The sequence below is a fragment of the Chanodichthys erythropterus genome, chromosome 11, assembly GCF_024489055.1.
Source record: "Chanodichthys erythropterus isolate Z2021 chromosome 11, ASM2448905v1, whole genome shotgun sequence".
Taxonomy (NCBI): domain Eukaryota; kingdom Metazoa; phylum Chordata; class Actinopteri; order Cypriniformes; family Xenocyprididae; genus Chanodichthys; species Chanodichthys erythropterus.
This window is the reverse complement of record NC_090231.1, coordinates 37148135-37168892: the sequence shown is the minus strand read 5'-3', so window position 1 is coordinate 37168892 and position 20758 is coordinate 37148135. Positions and strand designations below refer to the sequence as shown.

The window sequence follows — 20758 nt, the reverse complement described above, 5'->3', positions numbered from 1 at the left end:
TCGTCTTTACCCTGCTTTGCGTGAGTATTTGTATTTTACTCGCTTTATTTAATTTCATGTGGATTACCTTTTGTATATTAGTGCAAAAAACACAAACAACAAAATAAACCTAAAGATTTTTGTTCACTTGGCTGCTAATTCTGTAGAAATGGAAGAGGAACAGGGGAAAACGCAAGCATTATTTTTGGCAATGCAGATGCAGAATCACTCAAAGTGTTTTTATAACAGGTTTTTTTATTGATTTCACCCAAGTATGAGTCCACACTTTCACTAAAAATATTTAAAGCAATATAGATAAAATCACCCTCCAAATTCTGGATTTTTTTTCTTCAAAATTCTTTTTGATACAAATTTAGTAAGTCCTTCTTGACAGAATCAACTATTTTTAACCTTTTTATGCCTTTATTCATGCTATAAGGTTAAAAATTGAGAGTATTTTTTGTGCCATTTTCAAACTGTGCAATCGAGGTGGCGCTCAAGAGCTTGTGCAGCGTGGGTGCATCTTTACCTTGGGAATTGTTAGGAAATTTGAAACCAGATACACTAGTCTTTTCTGCCTCATCTTTAAGTTGTCTTTCTCTTTCAATACATTTAACCTTGTATATTCTTATGTCTGTGCAGCTCAGTAGTGTTCGTTGACATCTCTATTGCAATCTATCACTATTTTCCCTGATCATCAGAAACCCGCACTTCAGCCCTCAGTTCAACCTTTCCATCTGTATTGTCGAAAGACCTTCGGCAAGCCGCTTTAACATTTAACATCAGTTAAATGCACAGTTGCAGACAAACAGTCACCGTGTGCAACAAACAAACAGCAGCTGTCTTTTACAGTTCCTCCTGAACATAAACAACAAGCTTATGCTGTGTTCACGCCATGACATAATCATAATTATGAGATGGCAACCTGTGACTTTTACCCAGAGCTGTTCACGTCCTCAGACTCGGATTTATGCGTTTCTATGTCAACACTATCAATGCTGAAATTAATCTGCAGCAGTCAGGTAGTACAAATAAGAGCTCTGTAAGTTGTTTATGTTCAGTTAAGTTTGTTTGAGAAGAGCAAAATCTGCTCAGACCCGATCACCATGAGATGCATGTCGGTTAGAAATGTGTCCGAATGTGGTCCAACTTGCTCTGATGTCATTCTGACATATGTTAAAAAACACTTACTGTCACGGTACACACAGAAACAACAGACGGATCCAATTGCAGCTGTGTTTTAATGGGTTATCCAACTCAAAGTCCAAAAACAGGCAAATGTCCAAATCCAGAAGGTCAGTCCATACAAAAACAGTAAACAAGCAAAAACAGAAAACCAGGGAACAAAAGTACGTGACATTAAACAAAGAACCACAAACAAAGGCAGAAACAAACCAGGTATAAATAGACAGACACTAATGATGTGATACAAAACAGCTGGTGCAATGAACATGGGATAATGAGTCCAAGGAGTGCGTTATGGGTAATGTAGTGAATGCAATGGGTGGAAACGAGAGTCCGGAATGGAGTGCCCTCTAGTGGCTGAAAGGGCACTCTCACTGGTGATCATGACATTACCCCCCCTCAAAGGAGCGGCTACCAGACGCTCCACCAGCCAAAACACAAAAACACAAAAAACTCAGGAGGGAGGTGGACCGGAGGAGGATCAGGGGGAGGGATGGCGGGCCAGATCCAGGGCGCCCCACTGAACGCCTGGGTGGTGCTGGAGGAACTGACCAAGCTGGTTCCAGCAGGTCTGGAATCCTGGCTGATTGCCAGGGTGGTGCCGGAGAAACTGACCAGGCTGGTTCCAGTGGGTCTGGAATCCTGGCTGATTGCCAGGGTGGTGCCGGAGGAACGGACCAGGCAGATTCCAACGGTTCAGACGGCCTGGGCAGTGGCGGCAGGGCAGAAAGCCTGGGCGGCAGCGGCAGGGCAGAAGGCTTGGGTGACGGTGGCAGGACAGAAGATCTGGGCGGTGGCGGCAGGGCAGAAGGCTTGGACGGCAGCGGCAGGGCAGACCAAGGTTGCTCCGTGGCCGTATCGGGGAGAGCGGGCAGCTCGGTGACGGCCTCCGTGGGCGTATCGGGGAGAGCGGGCAGCGGACTCACTGGCTGGAGCGGGCTCTGGAGCGGACTCACTGGCTGGAGCGGACTCACTGGCTGGAGCGGGCTCTGGAGCGGACAAACTGGCTGGAGCGGACTCTGGAGCGGGCACACTGGCTGGAGCGGACTCACTGGCTGGAGCGGGCTCTGGAGCGGGCACACTGGCTGGAGCGGACTCACTGGCTGGAGCGGGCTCTGGAGCGGACTCACTGGCTGGAGCGGACTCTGGAGCGGGCACACTGGCTGGAGCGGGCACACTGGCTGGAGCGGGGCACACTGGCTGGAGCGGGCACACTGGCTGGAGCGGGGCACACTGGCTGGAGCGGGCACACTGGCTGGAGCGGACTCACTGGCTGGAGCGGATTCTGGAGCGGACTCACTGGCTGGAGCGGACTCACTGGCTGGAGCGGGCTCTGGAGCGGACTCCCTGGCTGGAGCGGGCTCTGGAGCGGACTCCCTGGCTGGAGCGGACTCACTGGCTGGAGCGGGCTCTGGAGCGGACTCCCTGGCTGGAGCGGGCTCTGGAGCAGACTCACTGGCTGGAGCGGGCTCTGGAGCGGGCACACTGGCTGGAGTGGGCTCTGGAGCGGACTCACTGGCTGGAGCGGGCACACTGGCTGGAGCGGGCTCTGGAGCGGGCACACTGGCTGGAGCGGGCACACTGGCTGCAGCGGGCACACTGGCTGCAGCGGGCACACTGGCTGAAGCGGGCTCGGGCCGCTCCGAGTGCATCTTCCAGGCACGCAAGGCCGCCAAAACATAAAAAGTGAAGACAGTCCTCTTGGCCATCATAGGACTGACAGGAAGAGCATGCGGGACTGGAGTGGACTCACTGGCTAGAGCGGGGTCTGGAGTGGACTCACTGGCTGGAGCAGGCTCTGGAGTGGACTCACTGGATGGAGCGGACTCCCTGACTGGAGTGGGCTCTGTACTGGACTCACTGGATGGAGCGGGCTCTGGAGTGGACTCGCTGGATGGAACGGACTCCCTGACTGGAGTGGGCTCTGGAATGGACTCACTGACTGGAGCGGGCTCTGGAGTGGACTCACTGGCTGGAGCAGGCTCTGGAGTGGACTCATTGGCTGGAGCGGGCTCTTGAGTGGACTCACTCGCTGGAGCGGGCTCTGGAGTGGACTCACCGGCTGGAGCGGCCTCCGGGAAGGCCTCCAGGCCTTGAGGGATAACTAAAGCCTTCCTCCTCCTCCTTTTACGAGTGTGAAGCGGAGACTCAGTGCCAACCTCCTCTGAGGCCTCTGGAGCGGATTCACGGGCTGGAACACACTCATGGGCTGGAGCAGGCCTTGGAAAGGACACACGGGCTGGAGCGGAGTCACGGGCTGGAACGGGTACTGGAGGTCTCTGAATCTGCCCATCCCTACGCAGATACAGGTAACTGGCGAAATTCCAAAAATTTAACTTCCCCGCCAGCTCTATCTCACACTGCGGCAGAGGATCATTCAGACAGTTATTAACTGTGTCCTTGAGGAACGCATCAGAGAGACTATACCCCTCCGCCCGCGACCAGAACTTCTGGACGAATGCCCGCACTCCTATTCTCCTCTGACGAAGGGTGGACAACAGGGCCTGAGCCTCCTCAGCCCCCACTGATGACCAGAGTCTCCTGCTGCTGGATCCTTGCATGGTGGTGGTTCTTTCTGTCACGGTACACACAGAAACAACAGACGGATCCAATTGCAGCGGCGTTTTAATGGGTTATCCAACTCAAAGTCCAAAAACAGGTAAATGTCCAAATCCAGAAGGTCAGTCCATACAAAAACAGTAAACAAGCAAAAACAGAAAACCAGGGAACAAAAGTATGTGACATTAAACAAAGAACCACAAACAAAGGCAGAAACAAACCAGGTATAAATAGACAGACACTAATGATGTGAGTCCAGGGAGTGCGTTATGGGTAATGTAGTGAATGCAATGGGTGGAAACGAGAGTCCGGAATGGAGTGCCCTTTAGTGGCTGAAAGGGCACTCTCACTGGTGATCATGACACTTACAGCAGCGAGGCGGCCATGTTGGACTCTGCAGTCTCCACCGACTGCACTGATGAAAAGCACGATGGGAAACGACTTGCTGATGACATAGCTTAATGCTCATTGGTTTGAACAACTGTGATGTGTTCTCTTTTAAAATGTTTGATTTTAAAACTGATATCATGTATTAATGTGTATAAATTATGTGTGAATATTCCCAAACTCTCTGACAGTGCAGTTTCCCAATGGGTTATGTGATTGTTGTCATATTTCTAAAAAATATACAAAAAACATCTGTATTAAAGTAAAAATGATTGATAAACATGTCTTTCAAATGGAATTAAATAAGTACTTCGGGTGTCTTGTTCATCATATTTATTTTCATATAAAACAGAACTTAAATTACATCCAGTTTATTAGCAACAGTGCATAAGTGTGAATTTTTGGTTCCCAGAACGTTCTGGGAATGTTAGTTACTGATTTAGTTACTGACTATAACATTTGTATATATATATATATATATATATATATATATATATATATATATATATATATATACACAAATGTTATAGTCAGTCAGTAAAACGAAATGACCGTTAATTTTTAAATTACGCAAGTGCTGAGTGCGCGGCTTTCTGTGGAAGACAGAAGAAAGCATGTGCTGGAGAAGCACGTGGTCAGAGGCGCCCAGTAAAGATAAAAACAAACTAAAATATAAAAAATATAAAAAAATATTTTTTTTCACACTTTAACAGTGGCTTAAAGGTGCCATAGAATGCGTTTTCAAAAAATGTAATATAAGTCTAAAGTGTCCCCTGAGTGTGTCTGTGAAGTTTCATAGATTTTTTATTATTCAATTTTTTAACTGCCTATTTTGGGGCATCATTAAATATGCGCCGATTCAGGCTGCGGCCCCTTTAAATCCCGTGCTACCCGTCCCCGAGCTCGCGCTTGCCATTAACAGCATAAACAAAGTTCACACAGCTAATATAACCCTCAAAATGGATCTTTACAAAGTGTTCGTCATGCAGCATGTCTAATCATGTAAGTATAGTATTTATTTGGATGTTTACATTTGATTCTGAATGAGTTTGATAGTGCTCCGTGGCTAAAGCTAACATTACACACTGTTGGAGAGATTTATAAAGAATGAAGTTGTGTTTATGCATTATACAGGCTGCAAGTGTTTAAAAATGAAAATAGCGACGGCTCTTGCCTCCGTGAATACAGTAATAAACGATGGTAACTTTAACCACATTTAACAGTACATTAGCAACATGCTAACAAAACATTTAGAAAGACAATTTACAAATATCACTAAAAATATCATGATATCATGGATCATGTCAGTTATTATTGCTCCATCTGCCATTTTTCGCTATTGTCCTTGCTTGCTTACCTAGTCTGTTGATTCAGCTGTGCACATCCAGACGTTAATACTGCCTGTCCTTGTCTAATGCCTTGAACATGAGCTGGCAAATGCAAATATTGGGGGCGCACATATTAATGATCCCGACTGTTACGTAACAGTCGGTGTTATGTTGAGATTCGCCTGTTCTTTGGAGGTGTTTTAAACAAATCAAATTTACATAAGAAGGAGGAAACAATGGAGTTTGAGACTCACTGTATGTCATTTCCATGTACTAAACTCTTATTATTCAACTATGCCAAGGTAAATTCAATTTTTCATTCTACGGCACCTTTAATATTTTTAGCTCTGAAAACTGTATTGTGTTTTGACTAATTTATTAAAAGCTGCATTAAATTTGATTCAGACATAATTATGCAAAATATAGTATGTTTATGAATAAATTACACATTTCAGCATTAGTATAATATATGTCTATCTGCAACATTAACTTTGGTTAAAAAAATAAAATCTAAAAATAAAAATAACCTGCAGGAAACGTTCTGAGAAAATTCTCTTTAGGTTGCAAAAAATAACCAATAGAGAACTTTCCCAGAACATTCTTATTTGGTTCAAATAACCAAAAGGGAACCATATGGGAACGTTAGGGGAACGTTCGTGTTTGCTGGGAAATTGCCTAACCTACCTTTAACCTCCAAAGACAACTTTAAGGTGAGACAGAAAAGACTAGGAGAAAAAAATAAGGTGTGGGGGGTCGTCTTGCCCCCGTGGCATCTTACCCAATGTTAAAACGGCTTGCCATAGACGTCTGTATGAAATCCTCATGCTCCAGATGGGAGAAGGGAGAAGGGCGGAAACATTCCGAAAACCCCATAAAGGACCCTTTTCAGGGATTTTGGCCGCAATAATCGTGATTGTGTGTATATTAAGGAGCAGCCGAAGAAAATGACGAGTAAGCTATCTTATATGTAATGCGTATTTTATAAATTGTTAATTATTTGTAACAACCGGACCTGGACTGATCCAAAACTTCTACCGCTGTTCAACAGGCGAACCCGAGGCAGAGGTTTCGGATGTTGCTCCGGCGACTGCTGCAGCCCAGAGCGCGAGCGATTCAGGAGACGCGGCGGCGGGAACGTTACTGGAAGTTACTTTCCAGAGGAACCCCCGTCAAAAATACAAATACCTGGAGGCAGAACCGAAGATTTTAGGGGTACACGTTAAGTCCGCGTCAAAGTAGTATACAATGTATTCTGAAACACGTCTACTGAAGAGTTTTATGTCTCATCCACAGGTGACGGAGATCGCGCTCACTGTCTTCTTCATTGGTTGCAGAATTCAGTTTTATACGGGACTGTCTGTTGAACGGATTACAAACGTCGTCTTGCTAGCGTTTTCCTGTGTTGTAAGTGTCCATTCTGTATGTTTTAACTGTAATGAATTCTTTATACCTAGTGTACCATATAAGCCTGATCATAAGTTGGTGAGCTGGTAGCCTATTAACAAATGTGAACTGTTCCACTACTGGTTCAATTTAGCTGGTCCTGTTTGTGTGTGTGTGTGTGTGTGTCGCATTTACTCAAACGCAAATTTAGCTGCAGCCAAGTGACCAATTGCGCAACCCACAGTTTGAAAATGAAAACCCTGGTGTCTATGTATTTCTGGATGGTTAGTATGGCCAGCCCACCCCATTACAACAAGATTGTGACATCAGCAAGGAGGTGGTGGGTGATGATTTGGGCTGGAATAGTGATGATTAGAGCAGGGGTCTCCAAACTCGGTCCTGGAGGGCCACTATCCTGCAGAGTTTAGCTCCAACCCCAATTAAACCCACCTGAACCAGCTAACCAAGGCCTAATTAGGCTAATTAGAAACTTCAGACAGGTGTGATAAGGCAAGTTGGAGTCTGATATAAAATGATTTTCATGCAGGACAACATGCTATCCCATGCTGCAAAAAACTGTAAAACTGTTTGACAATGTATTTCTACACCCACTGTAAACATTTCTCTTTGTGAGCTTTGGTTAAGGGTGGCAGAAATGCAACTTTATGCACAACTGCCAGCTGCATGGAGAGGTTCCCGAGGTTCTTCAAAAAGAGCTTTCTTCTTCTTCATATTGCATGGCAACTGACTTGCTTAATAAAATTCTTCAACTCCACGGACCCTTATACGGGTCTGAAAATATGTCATAATTCATATTTTAATGTTTACACATCCATTATAAAGGCTTCCCATATGGTATCAGCCCATATTTGGTATAATTTGAAAGCTTAAAATCTAAACTTTACATTGAATACCATAACTTCTGTTTTATTGATACATAAAGCAGTAAAATTGAGCTTAAATATGAATTGGTCCCAGACACAAATTTTCGTGTGATGATTGCAAAGAAAATTTTCTAAATTTTTTTTTTTAAATATTGTTCACAAAACAGTTAAGTCATATATCACAAGAAAGCTCTCATTCTAAGGAATTTGCCCATGTTATTTCATTGTGTGACAATCATAGATTGAATAATCTTCCAAAGAATCACACAGTGAAAATATGATCCAAAGACAAGCACCACATTCCAACTCTGATGACTGCTTCAACCAGTCACAAACAGCTACAGGTAGACAATTTATACTATAATATTTATCAATTTCATGTCATTTTAAAGGGTTTTCTGTAAAATGATACCCGGATATTGCATTTATACCACTGTATATGGGTATGGAAAGACTTTAGATTTGGGTAGGCGGAAATTACATAAAAATGAAATGACTTTTTCCAGTGTTTGCTGAAATCTAGAGGAAACAACCAGAACTGTCTGCAGGTACTGAAGCACTCAGTGCCTGAGTTATACACTTTCAAAAAGGAATTTATAAAAAAAATCAAAAAGCGCCACTTTTTTGGGGGGTTTACATATACTATAAATTTTTTTTATCACTTTCAGCAGTTTTTTTTTATGTAACTTCAAAGGTTTCCTGTAAAATGACACCATAATTCGGTATTTAGAGCACTGTATGTGGGTATGGGAAGCTTTTCAATTCGGATAGGCCCCGAGCATAAGAGGTTAAAGGTGCCCTAGAACTTTTTTTAAAAAGATGTAATATAAGTCTAAGGTGTCACCTGAATGTGTCTGTGAAGTTTCAGCTCAAAATACCCCATAGATGTTTTTTAATTCATTTTTTTAACTGCCTATTTTGGGGCATCATTATAAATGAGCCGATTCAGGGCTGCTGGCCCTTTAATTGCTCACGCTCTCCGCCCACGGAGCTTGCGCTTGCCTTAAACAACATAAACAAAGTTCAAACAGCTAATATAACCCTCAAAATGGATCTTTACAAAGTGTTCGTCATGCAGCATGTCTAATCACGTAAGTACAGTATTTATTTGAATGTTTACATTTGATTCTGAACGAGTTTGATAGTGCTCCGTGGCTAAAGGTAACATTACACACTGTTGGAGAGATTTATAAAGAATGAAGTTGTGTTTATGAATTATACAGACTGCAAGTGTTTAATAATGAAAATAGTGACGGCTCTCTTGTCTCCGTGAATACAGTAATAAACGATGGTAACTTTAACCACATTTAACAGTACATTAGCAACATGCTAACAAAACATTTAGAAAGACAATTTACAAATATCACTAAAAATATCATGTTATCATGAATCATGTCAGTTATTATTGCTCCATCTGCCATTTTTCACTGTTTTTCTTGCTTGCTTACCTAGTCTGATGATTCAGCTGTGCACATCCAGATGTTAATACTGGCTGCCCTTGTCTTATGCCTTTAATAATGTTGGGAACATGGGCTGGCATATGCAAATATTGGGGGTGTACATATTAATGACCCTGACTGTTACGTAACAGCTGGTGTTTATGCTGAGATTCGCCTGTTCTTCGGAGGTCTATTAAACAAATGAGATTTATATAAGAAGGAGGAAACAATGGTGTTTGAAACTCAGTGTATGTCTTTTCCATGTACTGAACTCTTGTTATTTAACTATGCCAAGGTAAATTAAATTTTTTAATCAAGGGCACCTTTAATAAAGTGGAACAACCTCTTCAAAGTTTTCCATTTACCTAAGAAGACCTGGCAAACTACTAAACAAACCTGCCTGAGATTGATACAGTTATCTAAAAAGACGTGAGATGTAAAACAAACACTTTTTTGAAAAACTAACATCGGAAAGTTTATTGAACTAAAATCCTACTGATATGTCACTTACATAATAATTTGGAACACAGTGTACATCTACACTGCGTTCCAAATTATTATGTAAGTGACATATCAGTAAGATTTCAGTACAATAAACGTTCAGATTTTAGTTTTTCTAAGAAAATGTTTGTTTGTCTGTTTAGCCATGTCTTTTTAGACAACTGGTATCAATCTCAGACAAAATAATTTGCCCAGATCTATGGAAACCCTACTTAGTGGTTGTTCCACATTATTAAGCAAGTTATGGTTCTCATGCAATATGGGGAGGAAGAAAGATCTTTCTGAAGATGAAAAGCATGAAATGTTGTGCAAAAGGCATAAAAACAACTAATATTGTGTGAAACTGAATGGAGATTATCGAATTATAAGATTTGTGAGTGATTTAGAGCACAGCAGAACTCGGTCAGATAAAGGCTTATTAATTAAAGTTCCTGTCAAAAAAATGTATTGTATTAAAAGGGCAGCTATAAAAAAAGCCAGTGTTGGGCAGCAAACAGGTATTTGAAGCTGCTGGTGTCTCTGGAGTCTCAAGAAGCTCACCATGCAGGCTGGCAGTTGTGCGTAAAGATGCATTTTAGACACCACAAACCAAACCTAACAAAGAGAAACATTTACAGTGGGTGTAGAAATACAAACAGTTTTATTGCTGTGGTGTTTTTTTGCAGCATGGGATAGTGCATAGTGCATTGCACAATAGTGTATTGTACTATGCACTATCCTCCTTTTTATACCATAGCTGAAAATGGCCAGTTATGAACTCCACATATCTTGCAAAAGTTATTTTAATACCCTCCATCTCTTTTCCCAGTATTCTAGCCCAAATCATCACCCACCAGCTCCTTGCTGACGTCACAGTCTTGTTGGAGCGTGGTGGCCATTCACCAACCATCCAGGAATCCATCCATTTAGACCATCCAGTAGTAGTACGGCATTATTCAGTGAATAAAACTATTTAAAAATGAGTCTTCATGTATTTCTAAACCCACTGTAAATGTTTCTCTTTGTGAGCTTTGGTTTGGAGTGGCTGAAATGCATCTTTACGCACAACTGCCAGCCTGCAGGGAGAGCTTCTTGAGACTCCAGAGACACCAACAGCTTCAAATACCTGTTTGCTGCTCAACACTGGCTTTTTTTTATAGCTGCCCTTTTAATATAATTAATTTTTTGACAGGAACTTTCATTAATAAGCCTTTATCTGACCGAGTTCTGCTGTGCTCTAAATCACTCACAAATCTTATGATAATTCGATAATCTCCATTCAGTTTCACACAGTATTAGTTGTTTTCATGCCTTTTGCACAACATTGCCACATTTCATGCTTTTCATCTTCAAAAAGATCTTTCTTCCTCCCCATATTGCATGAGAACTGTGACTTGCTTAATAATGTGGAACAACCTCTAAGTAGGGTTTCCATAGATCTGGCAAATTATTTTGTCTGAGGTTGATACCAGTTATCTAAAAAGACATGGATAAATAAACGAACAAACATTTTCTTAGAAAAACTAAAATCTGAATGTTTATTGTACAGAAATCTTACTGATTTGTCTCTTGCATAATAATTTGGAACGCAGTGTATATATTAGTGTTAATTTCGTCACCTATTTTTAATTTAGTCTTAGTCTTAGTCTTGTGCCAAATGTCCTTGTTAGTTTTAGTCATATTTAGTCATTCACATATCTTTTTTTGTTAGTCAAGTTTTAGTCGACTAAAGGTCTGGTCATTTTAGTCTAGTTTTAGTCAAAAGAAAACTCAAGGTGTCAAGTTTTAGTCGACTAAAAGTCTTTTAATTTTAGTCTAGTTTTAGTCAAAAAATTTTAGTCTTTTTTTTTTTTAAATAACACATTATTACTGAGATTATTAAACATTTCAGTAAAAAAAAAGTGTTTCGCATATCTCAAACATTGGTTAAATGTCATAATTACCTGACAAAATACACTTGTTGAAAGATTTTTGTTGAATGCAAATGTTAAACGTGTCTGGTTTTCAATTTCTGATTTAGGAGACACATTCACAAATGATTAACCTGTTCTGAAGACTATTTTATTTTAACCAACACAATTCAAAAGCTATTATGTCGTCGTCGCTCGTCACTCGTGTACGCTTTGGGTGTTGTGTGTTCAGCAGTTTCGTGTTGCAGCCACAGGCGTATAAAACCTGTAAAGCCTCGTTTACAGTGCACGCGTGTGCGGCTCGTTACGGCTGCGACGCAGCTACCGGAGCTGATATATGGCGTTCGGACGAGCTCATTAATATGACGTTGCAACTTGCACTCGTCTCACTGAACGTCTCACTGACGTCTTAATTTTTTGCTATTAAATCCATTCATTTTAAGACGCAGACGAGGCGTAGACGTCACGCAGACGTCACGTAAATCACGTGTGGCAGTGAAGTGTCGAGTCAGACGTTCACGCGTGATTCACGTGTAGCAGTGAAGTTATTTATTTATTTTTTCGCTAACACGTATCAGAACACGGTCCTCACACGGCTCAGTGCAGTGTGTGAGCCAATGCACAATTTACCTGCACTTCATTCACTGCTCTCAATGGACGTGACATCTCAGTCTGAATTGTAACGTGACGTCTGCGTCTGACTTTTTTTTAATTTTTTTTGTCAGTTTTTAGTGCAACTTTTCCCCGGCAAACTCAATATACATTAATTACGTGCATATTAAATATACATATATTAATATATAACAATTTAGACTTTTTTTTTTTTTTACTTTTTTAAATTGTAAAAGTATAAAGATAACATAAAAAGTATAAAGCCTAAAAGCGAAGTTTGTGTTGCTCTTAGGTATACTCATGTCGTTTAGTTTAATGAAATCCGTTTTGAAATTTTTTACATTTGGGGGTTATTGTTTTTTTTATCTTTTTACATTTTTAATATAGCCTACATGCTTGATGGCCAACCCATCGATCGCAATCAGCTGCTAGATCTGAGACTGTTGCTGTAAATAATAATAAAATACATGGAAAAATGCATTATGCCTGATTAATGTTCAGTTTTTCAAGCACCTCTCTTCTTATATTTTACATTTAAAATATAAATTAGGATTCTAATATTATTTTATCATGTTTTCCTTTCTTTTTTAAAAAGAAAATGTTAGCTTTTATTCAGCAATAATGTTAAATTGATAAGATTTCTATATTTTGAATAATAATCTGCCAGTATTCATCAATCAATCCTGTAAAAATATCACAGAAAAATATTAAGCAGCACGATTTTTTCCGACGTTGACATTGAAGGATCATGCGTCAAAGACGACTGGAGTATGATGCTGAGAACTCAGCTTTGCATCTCAGAAATAAATATAAAGTATATTAAAATAGAAAACCATTATTTTAAATTGTAACAATATTATAATAACACTATAAACCAGACCCCGCCTCTTCAATATATAAATAAATAAAACCTTATATAAATGATTCACCAATTTTATTTGTTTGTTTATTTATTTATTTGTCGTGTCCTCGATCCTTATCGTTGCGTGAAATGAAAATAGAGCTAAACAACGACGCTGGCACTCGCTCACCAATAGATGGCGTCGTTGGCCCATGTTTAATTCATTTTATCCGACAACAGAAATAAATGATTGGGTGCTCATACAAGTATGTAAATAAATAAATAGTTTCAGTAGCCACAAGAAGAAAAGAAAACAGATAAGTTAACAAAGAAGTCATGAATAGAAGTAAAAACTACTGGAAAGAATTCTAGCAGCTGCATTATGGACTAACTTTAACTTGTTTATTGAAGATGCAGGACAACCAGATATCGTTGAGAAAAGATAAGTTTTTTTAAGCTTTATGATCAGTGGATTGTGTACCAAACAAGAAAAGATTAATTGAATAGGCTATATAAAGGTGTCCGATAGAGACAAAAATGATATCTCGATATTTTCTGGGATTTTTAGCCATAACCATAATCAGACTATATTTTAGCTGAGTCTGTCTTTCTCTCTCTCTTTCCCAAACACAGCTGATGTGCAGCCATTACAATATTTCAGTTTTGTTTTTAATGGCAAGGTGGTCAATTTCTTTTCGTTTCTTTAGTTAATTTAGAAATATTTTGGGAACATTCTATGTTTGTTAAAATCAAGTTTTTTTTTTTTAAGGAACAATGAGCGGCCAGCCGCAGGAAGCGCAATGAGCATATGTTTGATCAATTTAGCCTTCTTCACAAATCAACACGACTTGCATAAAATAATATTTATGGATGAGAAAAAAAGAAAAAAAAAACATGTCATGCATTTTACCATACTAATTAAAAAAAAATTACCCTAGATAAATGTGCACTACTGATTAAAATAAATAAATAAAAACAAAAAATAATAATAAAATGTGCTCGCTTTTGTCTTTTGAGGTGTAAATGTTTTATAGTATTCTAACAGATCGCCTGTCAATCACTTTGGCGAAACTATAAATCTAAATATTACAACTCCAAAATAAAAGATTGCAAATATTGTTTATTTTAGTAAAATTAGCCCATAATATAGCAGTGTTTAAACATTCGTTCTTTTGGTGTTGGTCTAGAGACTCCTAGTGGTGAATACATGCTAGAACAACTTTTTTATGATTTCTTCAAAACATCCGTGGATATACTTCGGTAAAGTTGGTTTTATATTCGCACATTCAGACTTCTGATAAATTCAGACTTTCCAATAAATGTGCAATAAATTAATGTTTGCAAATTTTAAGCAGCGACATGATATTGACAACCAACGATTGTCAACTTACAACATTTTTTTCACAGTCGATCAAAATAGGCAAGCATTGTTTTAATGGCATATTTACTTGTGAATGTCCACTGAATGTCCAATATAGTGTGATTAACAAGGCTATTGAATACGGATGTGCGAATGTGCGAATATAAAACCAACTTTACCGAAGTCGTGGATATGTGGAAGAAGCAATTGCATACAGAATTGTTTATATCATTTGTATAAATGTTTACTTTTTGGAATAAAAAGCTATACATAAGAAAGGTAAAAAGCACTTAATTGCTAATTAAACATAATTGAGGATAAGTGTAAACAATAATAGAGAATGAATAGGTATAATAAAGCTCTAATTAGTGTATGGAATGTGCTGGAAACCCTTGCAGCAAAGCAGACGTCACGTAGACGTCACGTCCAGGCAGTCGAACTGTAATGTGGCAGACGCAGACGTCACGTTCGGCAGACGCAGACGTCACGTTCGGCAGACGCAGACGTGACGTTCAGTGAGACGAGTGCATGTTGCAACGTCATATTAATGAGCTCGTCCGAACGCCATACTGATACACGGTCACTCTAGTCAATGCTTGTGTTTACACCAGCCGCGCCGCGGTGCGTTTGAGAAGCGGCTCGACGCGCCGATTCGCTAAAGATAGGCGCCCAAGACGCGCAGCTCAAATACAAAACAAAGTCAAAATAATCACCCTGTGTAAACTCCCGCTCATATTTTACATCACTAGAAACTGACGACAAGAGATTCGAAGTTGAAAAACTTGAAATTTCTTTGAGCTGACATCGCGCAGAGGACGGAACAACACCTTGCCAGAGCCATAACCAGCCGCACACGCATGCAGTGTAAACAAGGCTTCAACGAGGCTTAACTAGAGCAACAGCGCGAAGCCGCGAACTCGTTCTGATTATTTTAAAGGCGTAACAACTGATGAAAAAGCAGAGACGATTGTAGACGAAAATGAAGAGAGATTTTATCTTAGTTTTTATTTTATACAAAACATTTTCGTCTCGTCTTTTTTCGTCAACAATAATGCATGTTAATTTAGTCTTAGTCAGCGTTTTTGGACATTGGTGCAGTCTTGTCATCGTCTCGTCTTAGTCATGAAAAAAAAGGTCGTTGACGAACATATTTCGTCTCGTCTCGTCTCGTCTGACGAAATTAACACTAGTATATATAAATTAAATTTAGGCTATAAAGGCAGAATTTCTGATAGTTTAAATGTTCCAGCATTTCAGCAGCGCTTTAGAAAAAATACCATTCACAATGATGTAACATTGAGCAAAACTATGTTCTATGTAGGCTAGTATGAGTGTGTGTGTACCGTAGTATGAAATAAAATCTATGTACACTTCAGTATCTCGCCAGAAGTAGGTCATCCGCATACTTTTTGACTACTCTTCTGAGTAATGTGAATTCGAATTCTTTTGTCATGTAGCCTACTGTTTTTCACTCACTAGTAGGGAAGTAGAAGAACTCTGCAAGACCGAAGTTGCCCATCACTGATGTAACACTATGTTTCCCTTAAACAGGGCATAATTGCTGGCAGTGTGGCGATAGCAGCGCAGAAACTCCACCTACCGACAGTAAGACTGGACACATAGCAACAAGGACATTTCATTAAAAAAAAAAAAAAATGTAGAATGTGTCCACTCAGAATGTGTCAGGAAATAAGCATTTCTGACACTGTGTGCCATTTTATTTCTTAACAGCTCAAGGCATGTTTGGGAATGCAAGTAGTCACATGTTTGGCATATACTTTCTGTCTTCTCATCACACTTAATCAACATGAAAACCCTGGTTCCTGCTGGTATTTTCACAATGATAGTGAGATAATAAATGAAAACCACACATGTCTACTTTTACAGGTAAGCTAAATCATTTTAAAGATAAAATTTCAATGGTATTATTGTCACTGTATGTTGTACTCCTTTAAAAAAAATGCTCTGTATACTAGGATGTGGGAAAGTAAAAACTTTCATAGACTACTGACATGGTTTCTAAATGTAGAAATTAATATTAACCGAGTTAATAAATGCCGAGTTATTTCTTTAAAGGGTTAGTTCACCCAAAAATGAAAATGATGTCATTCATTACTTAGCCTCATGTTGTTCCACACCCATAAGACCTTTGTTAATCCTCGGAACACAAATTAAGATATTTTAGTTGAAATCCGATGGCTCCGTGAGGCCTTCATAGACAGCAATGACACTTCCTCTCTCAAGATCCATAAAGGTACTAAAAACATATTTAAATCGTTTCATGTGAGTACAGTGGTTCAATATTAATATTATAAAGCGACAAGAATATTTTTGGAGTGTCAAAAATAACAAAATAACGACTTATATAGTGATGGCCGATTTCAAAACACTGCTTCAGGAAGCATTGGAGCACAGATGAATCAGTGTGTTGAATCTGCTGTTCGGAGTGCCAAAGTCACGTGATTTCAGCAGTTGGCAGTTTGACACGCGATCTGAATCATGATTCGACACACTGATTCATTTGTGCTCCGATGCTTCCTGAAGCAGTGTTTTGAAATCGGCCATCACTAAATAAGTTTTTTTTTTTTTTTTGCCGCACCAAAAATATTCTCGTCACTTTATAATATTAATATTGAACCACTGTACTCACATGAACTGATTTAAATATGTTTTTAGTACCTTTATGGATCTTGAGAGAGGAAATGTCATCGCTCCCTATTAAGGCCTCACGGAGCCATCGGATTTCAACCAAAATATCTTAATTTGTGTTCCGAAGATCAACGAAGGTCTTACGGGTGTGGAACGACATGAGGGTGAGTAATAAATGACAGAATTTTCATTTTTGGCTGAACTAACCCTTTAAGTGATGAACCTGATTGTAAAGTGCAACCAACCAATGATAATGCTTATTAGCTCTGAGGTGAAAGGAGGCAGACAGGGAAAAAAATCTGTCCATTTCACACTTTTAGGAGCCCTAGGGCTTGGGGCTTGGCAAAACAGCTATTACATGATGATGAAATATTTGCCATTACATGTTGATTTATATATTGTTTACCCTCTTTACTCACAGGAGGGATTTAGTCATCTGAGTTTATTGGATCAACTCATGGAGGCTTCTCAGATTGCTCTGTCCGCCACTCTAGCTGCATACTGCTGCAAGGTGATTCCATGCTGCACACCCAGATCCAATGTGGTAAGCAACGCTCATTTCATAAACCTGTCGATGCTGGCGAGCAGTATGAATGAAGTGAAATAGGATGCAGAGTTCCCAATTAAACTATTTCCGTCTTTTTCAGCCTGTCATCATCATGGCGCCACCCACAGCTCCACAGTGAAAGTGAGAGTGTGTGCATCTAACAAGATATAATAATATAACAATAAGAATATAAAACTGAATATATCATAGACATAATACCATTATTTCTGTACATATGTTTTAAGAGCATGAAAACATTAACCCAAGTGCAGAATTATTTCTGAACACAAAGTCGTATAATAGCTACTATGAATTAATGTGAATTAATATCTTTACAATGCAAAATGTAAAACGTGTAGAAAAGGACCTTTTGCACAACATATACTGTAAGAATCAGTCACTATATGGACAGTGTCAATACTCAAGAGGTTATTAAAATTTAATACTTAAAAATTATTACTAATGATTTTCTGTGTAGACAGCCCTCTTCTAGCATAAACGCATGACAAAAAAGCTATTAATGTATCAATAACCATGTTTCACACTACATATTTTATGCATATTTTGGGAAAATGTATAAAAAAAACGCTGGATGGAAACGGCAAGATGTGCATAAATTCTAAAAATGTGCATAAAAACACATTTAAGTAAGTCCCTTGATACACAATAAAACACTCATGTGACTTTGCCTCAACAGTTGATGTGATTGGATAACTGGACTAATCAATTCAATTGCACAGCATCTCAAATGTTAGTTAGATTGTTTTGAAATGCCTGAGCCAAAGTCCGTCATCAGAATGATTTGGTTTAATTTCCTCCCAGAAGTGACTCACATGATTGCGTTCACAAACACCAGCATCACAGTTAACGCAAGATAAGATGACAGTGTTTATTGTGTTTCGTCTGCGCGCCCTGACACAAGTCATTTATGATGTAGAAAAAAAGAGCCACAGATCCTCAGGCCTACTTCCTTCTCTGGTTGCAGCAATATCCATTTTTTTTATGGATATTTTGCGGCAGTTTCCCAGGAAGTGCTGATTTTGTTCTCCTGAATACATGGGATGGAAAGGCTGCTTTATTCGCAAATTTTATGTGATATTCGAATTTTGTGCATAAGGTAAAATCGCAAACATAGCTAATGATGATGAAGTTTTTGAATTGAATTTAAACAAAGTTTACATTTACTCACTGACCTGAAGTCGAGATTATATTTGTTCTTTCTAAATAAGCAAAGGATACAAACATGTCCCAAAAATCCACTGTGCTGCTTAACATTCATACTGTTTGTGATAAATGTACTTTAAGACATCATTGGAAGATATTAGATATTTATTTTTTAATTGGCCTTTTTCTATTTCTTTTTGGATTGACTTTAAAATAGACATAACAAAAAAAATCAATAATAAATAAATAAAAATAAAAAAAAAAAACTTTCAAAAAGGAGAAAGCTTTGTTTTCAAAACCCGTATTTTTCTGAAAAACAAAATCACGCGATTAATCTTTGCCAAAATATTTAAGTTTTATATTCATAAGACAGAAATAGCTCTAAATAAACCCTCATATATCACCCTTTGTAAAACTAACCTCACAACATGCTTTAAAACACTTTCAAACATGAGATCAAAAAACAAAAAACTTATAAAAACAATTAAAATTTTAAAGTTTTTCAAATTCATGTATTATGCCCTAATATCATATAGCACTTTTTATCCCAGTATTTTTTTGTTTTTTGTTTATTTTATATATACATATTATATATATTATATATAGGGGTGTAACGGTTCACAAAATTCACGGTTCGGTTCGATACGATACACTGGTGTCACGGTTCGGTTCGGTACGTTTTATCACAACTATGCAGTGTTTTCAGCCACATAACGTTCTTTAACGTTCATTCTTTTAAGATTTCAGACATTTATATACGCATAAGCACAATTAAAACAATATATTTAGAGATTATAAAATGCACACTGATGTCAGACATCAGTGGAAGGAGCAATAACAATCCATTCATATACAATTTGCCGATATTTATTCATATCAGACACACATAATGGGCCTAAGTAACTATAAAGTTTACTCTATTATTCTTCCAGTTCACCAGCCACTTACTTGCATATATTTCGGGAGAAAATGATGAATTCACCTGCTGTAAATCCGACTGACAGAACTCTATGAACTGCAGCGCAAACTAAGATGGCGGCGCCTATCTCGCGTTATAGATCAAGATAAAGATCATTTATAAAGGCTTTTAAACGACAAAACACACTCACTTACACATATTTGAGTATCGGAATATCAGATAATTGATAACATGGTAAGCAAGTTTGTGAATATTTTAAATAAACAAGGAAAAACAAAATAATAGCGATCCATCTGTCATACAGTGTTATTGTTGCTGCGCTCAGCGCTAGTGACACGCAAGACGCGTCGCTATGGAAACATTAAAGGCAAACGTTCTAAAATAATGGTTGCATTAAAAAAAACTCACTCTGGGGGAGATTAGAATATTTTAAACTCACGCTCGAAAGAGATAAAACAAAAACAGCTCCTTATAAAAAAAATGAAAATGTTATATAGCTTACATGGAATCCAAAGTGCACCCAAACACCAGACCTGTTGGTTATTTGGACAATCTTCTATTTCTGGTCTGTTAAACCTTTACAGTCTAACGTTATGTGTTAAACACATTAGCCATTTTGCAAAGAGCCTTCAGCGCGTACTGAGTGAGCGAGCGCCAGCTTGAGTAGCCACATGTAACGTTAAATCAGACGCTCCAGACGCGTTCGGTTTTTTTTTACAGTCTATGGTTTGAACGCAGAATAACATAAACGTGTAAGTTGGTGTTTTTTTTTTTTCTTCGGGGGTGTCAGGGGCGTTGCCTGTTACGTCGTTTGGGTTATTGAGCTACCTTGTTGAACGCATAACATTATATTTCACAAACTTTTTTATTTTCCAAATGTAATTAATTAGTCCAACGAACCGTTCGGTACATAATGCGTACCGCGTACCGAACCGAAAGCCTCGTACCGAACGGTTCGATACGAATACGCGTATCGTTACACCCCTAATTATATATATTAGTTCATATATATATATATATATATATATATATATATATATATATATATATATATATATATAAATATTTTTTTTTTTTTTTTTTTTTTTTTTACATATAAATTAATTTTATGTTTTATATGCTGTTATTCTCT

At 38.8% G+C, this 20758-nt stretch overlaps 1 protein-coding gene across 1 annotated transcript; it reads left to right on the top strand.

Moving 5' to 3' along the window:
• The first annotated feature begins 6251 nt into the window (after nucleotides 1-6251).
• LOC137029891 (membrane-spanning 4-domains subfamily A member 4A-like) lies at nucleotides 6252-20599 on the top strand. Its single transcript, XM_067399669.1, has 7 exons — nucleotides 6252-6389; nucleotides 6487-6650; nucleotides 6732-6842; nucleotides 15899-15952; nucleotides 16079-16234; nucleotides 17418-17540; nucleotides 17644-20599. Exons 1-7 carry the CDS (start codon nucleotides 6383-6385, stop codon nucleotides 17680-17682), a joined length of 654 nt encoding a protein of 217 aa, XP_067255770.1. The 5' UTR covers nucleotides 6252-6382; the 3' UTR covers nucleotides 17683-20599.
• The last annotated feature ends 159 nt before the right edge of the window (nucleotides 20600-20758 follow it).

Coding starts and splice junctions, on each gene's coding strand:
- LOC137029891 (XM_067399669.1), top strand. Junction 6,651..6,731: donor CAGAACCGAAGATTTTAGGG/GTACACGTTAAG, acceptor TCTCATCCACAG/GTGACGGAGATCGCGCTCAC. Junction 17,541..17,643: donor GCACACCCAGATCCAATGTG/GTAAGCAACGCT, acceptor CGTCTTTTTCAG/CCTGTCATCATCATGGCGCC.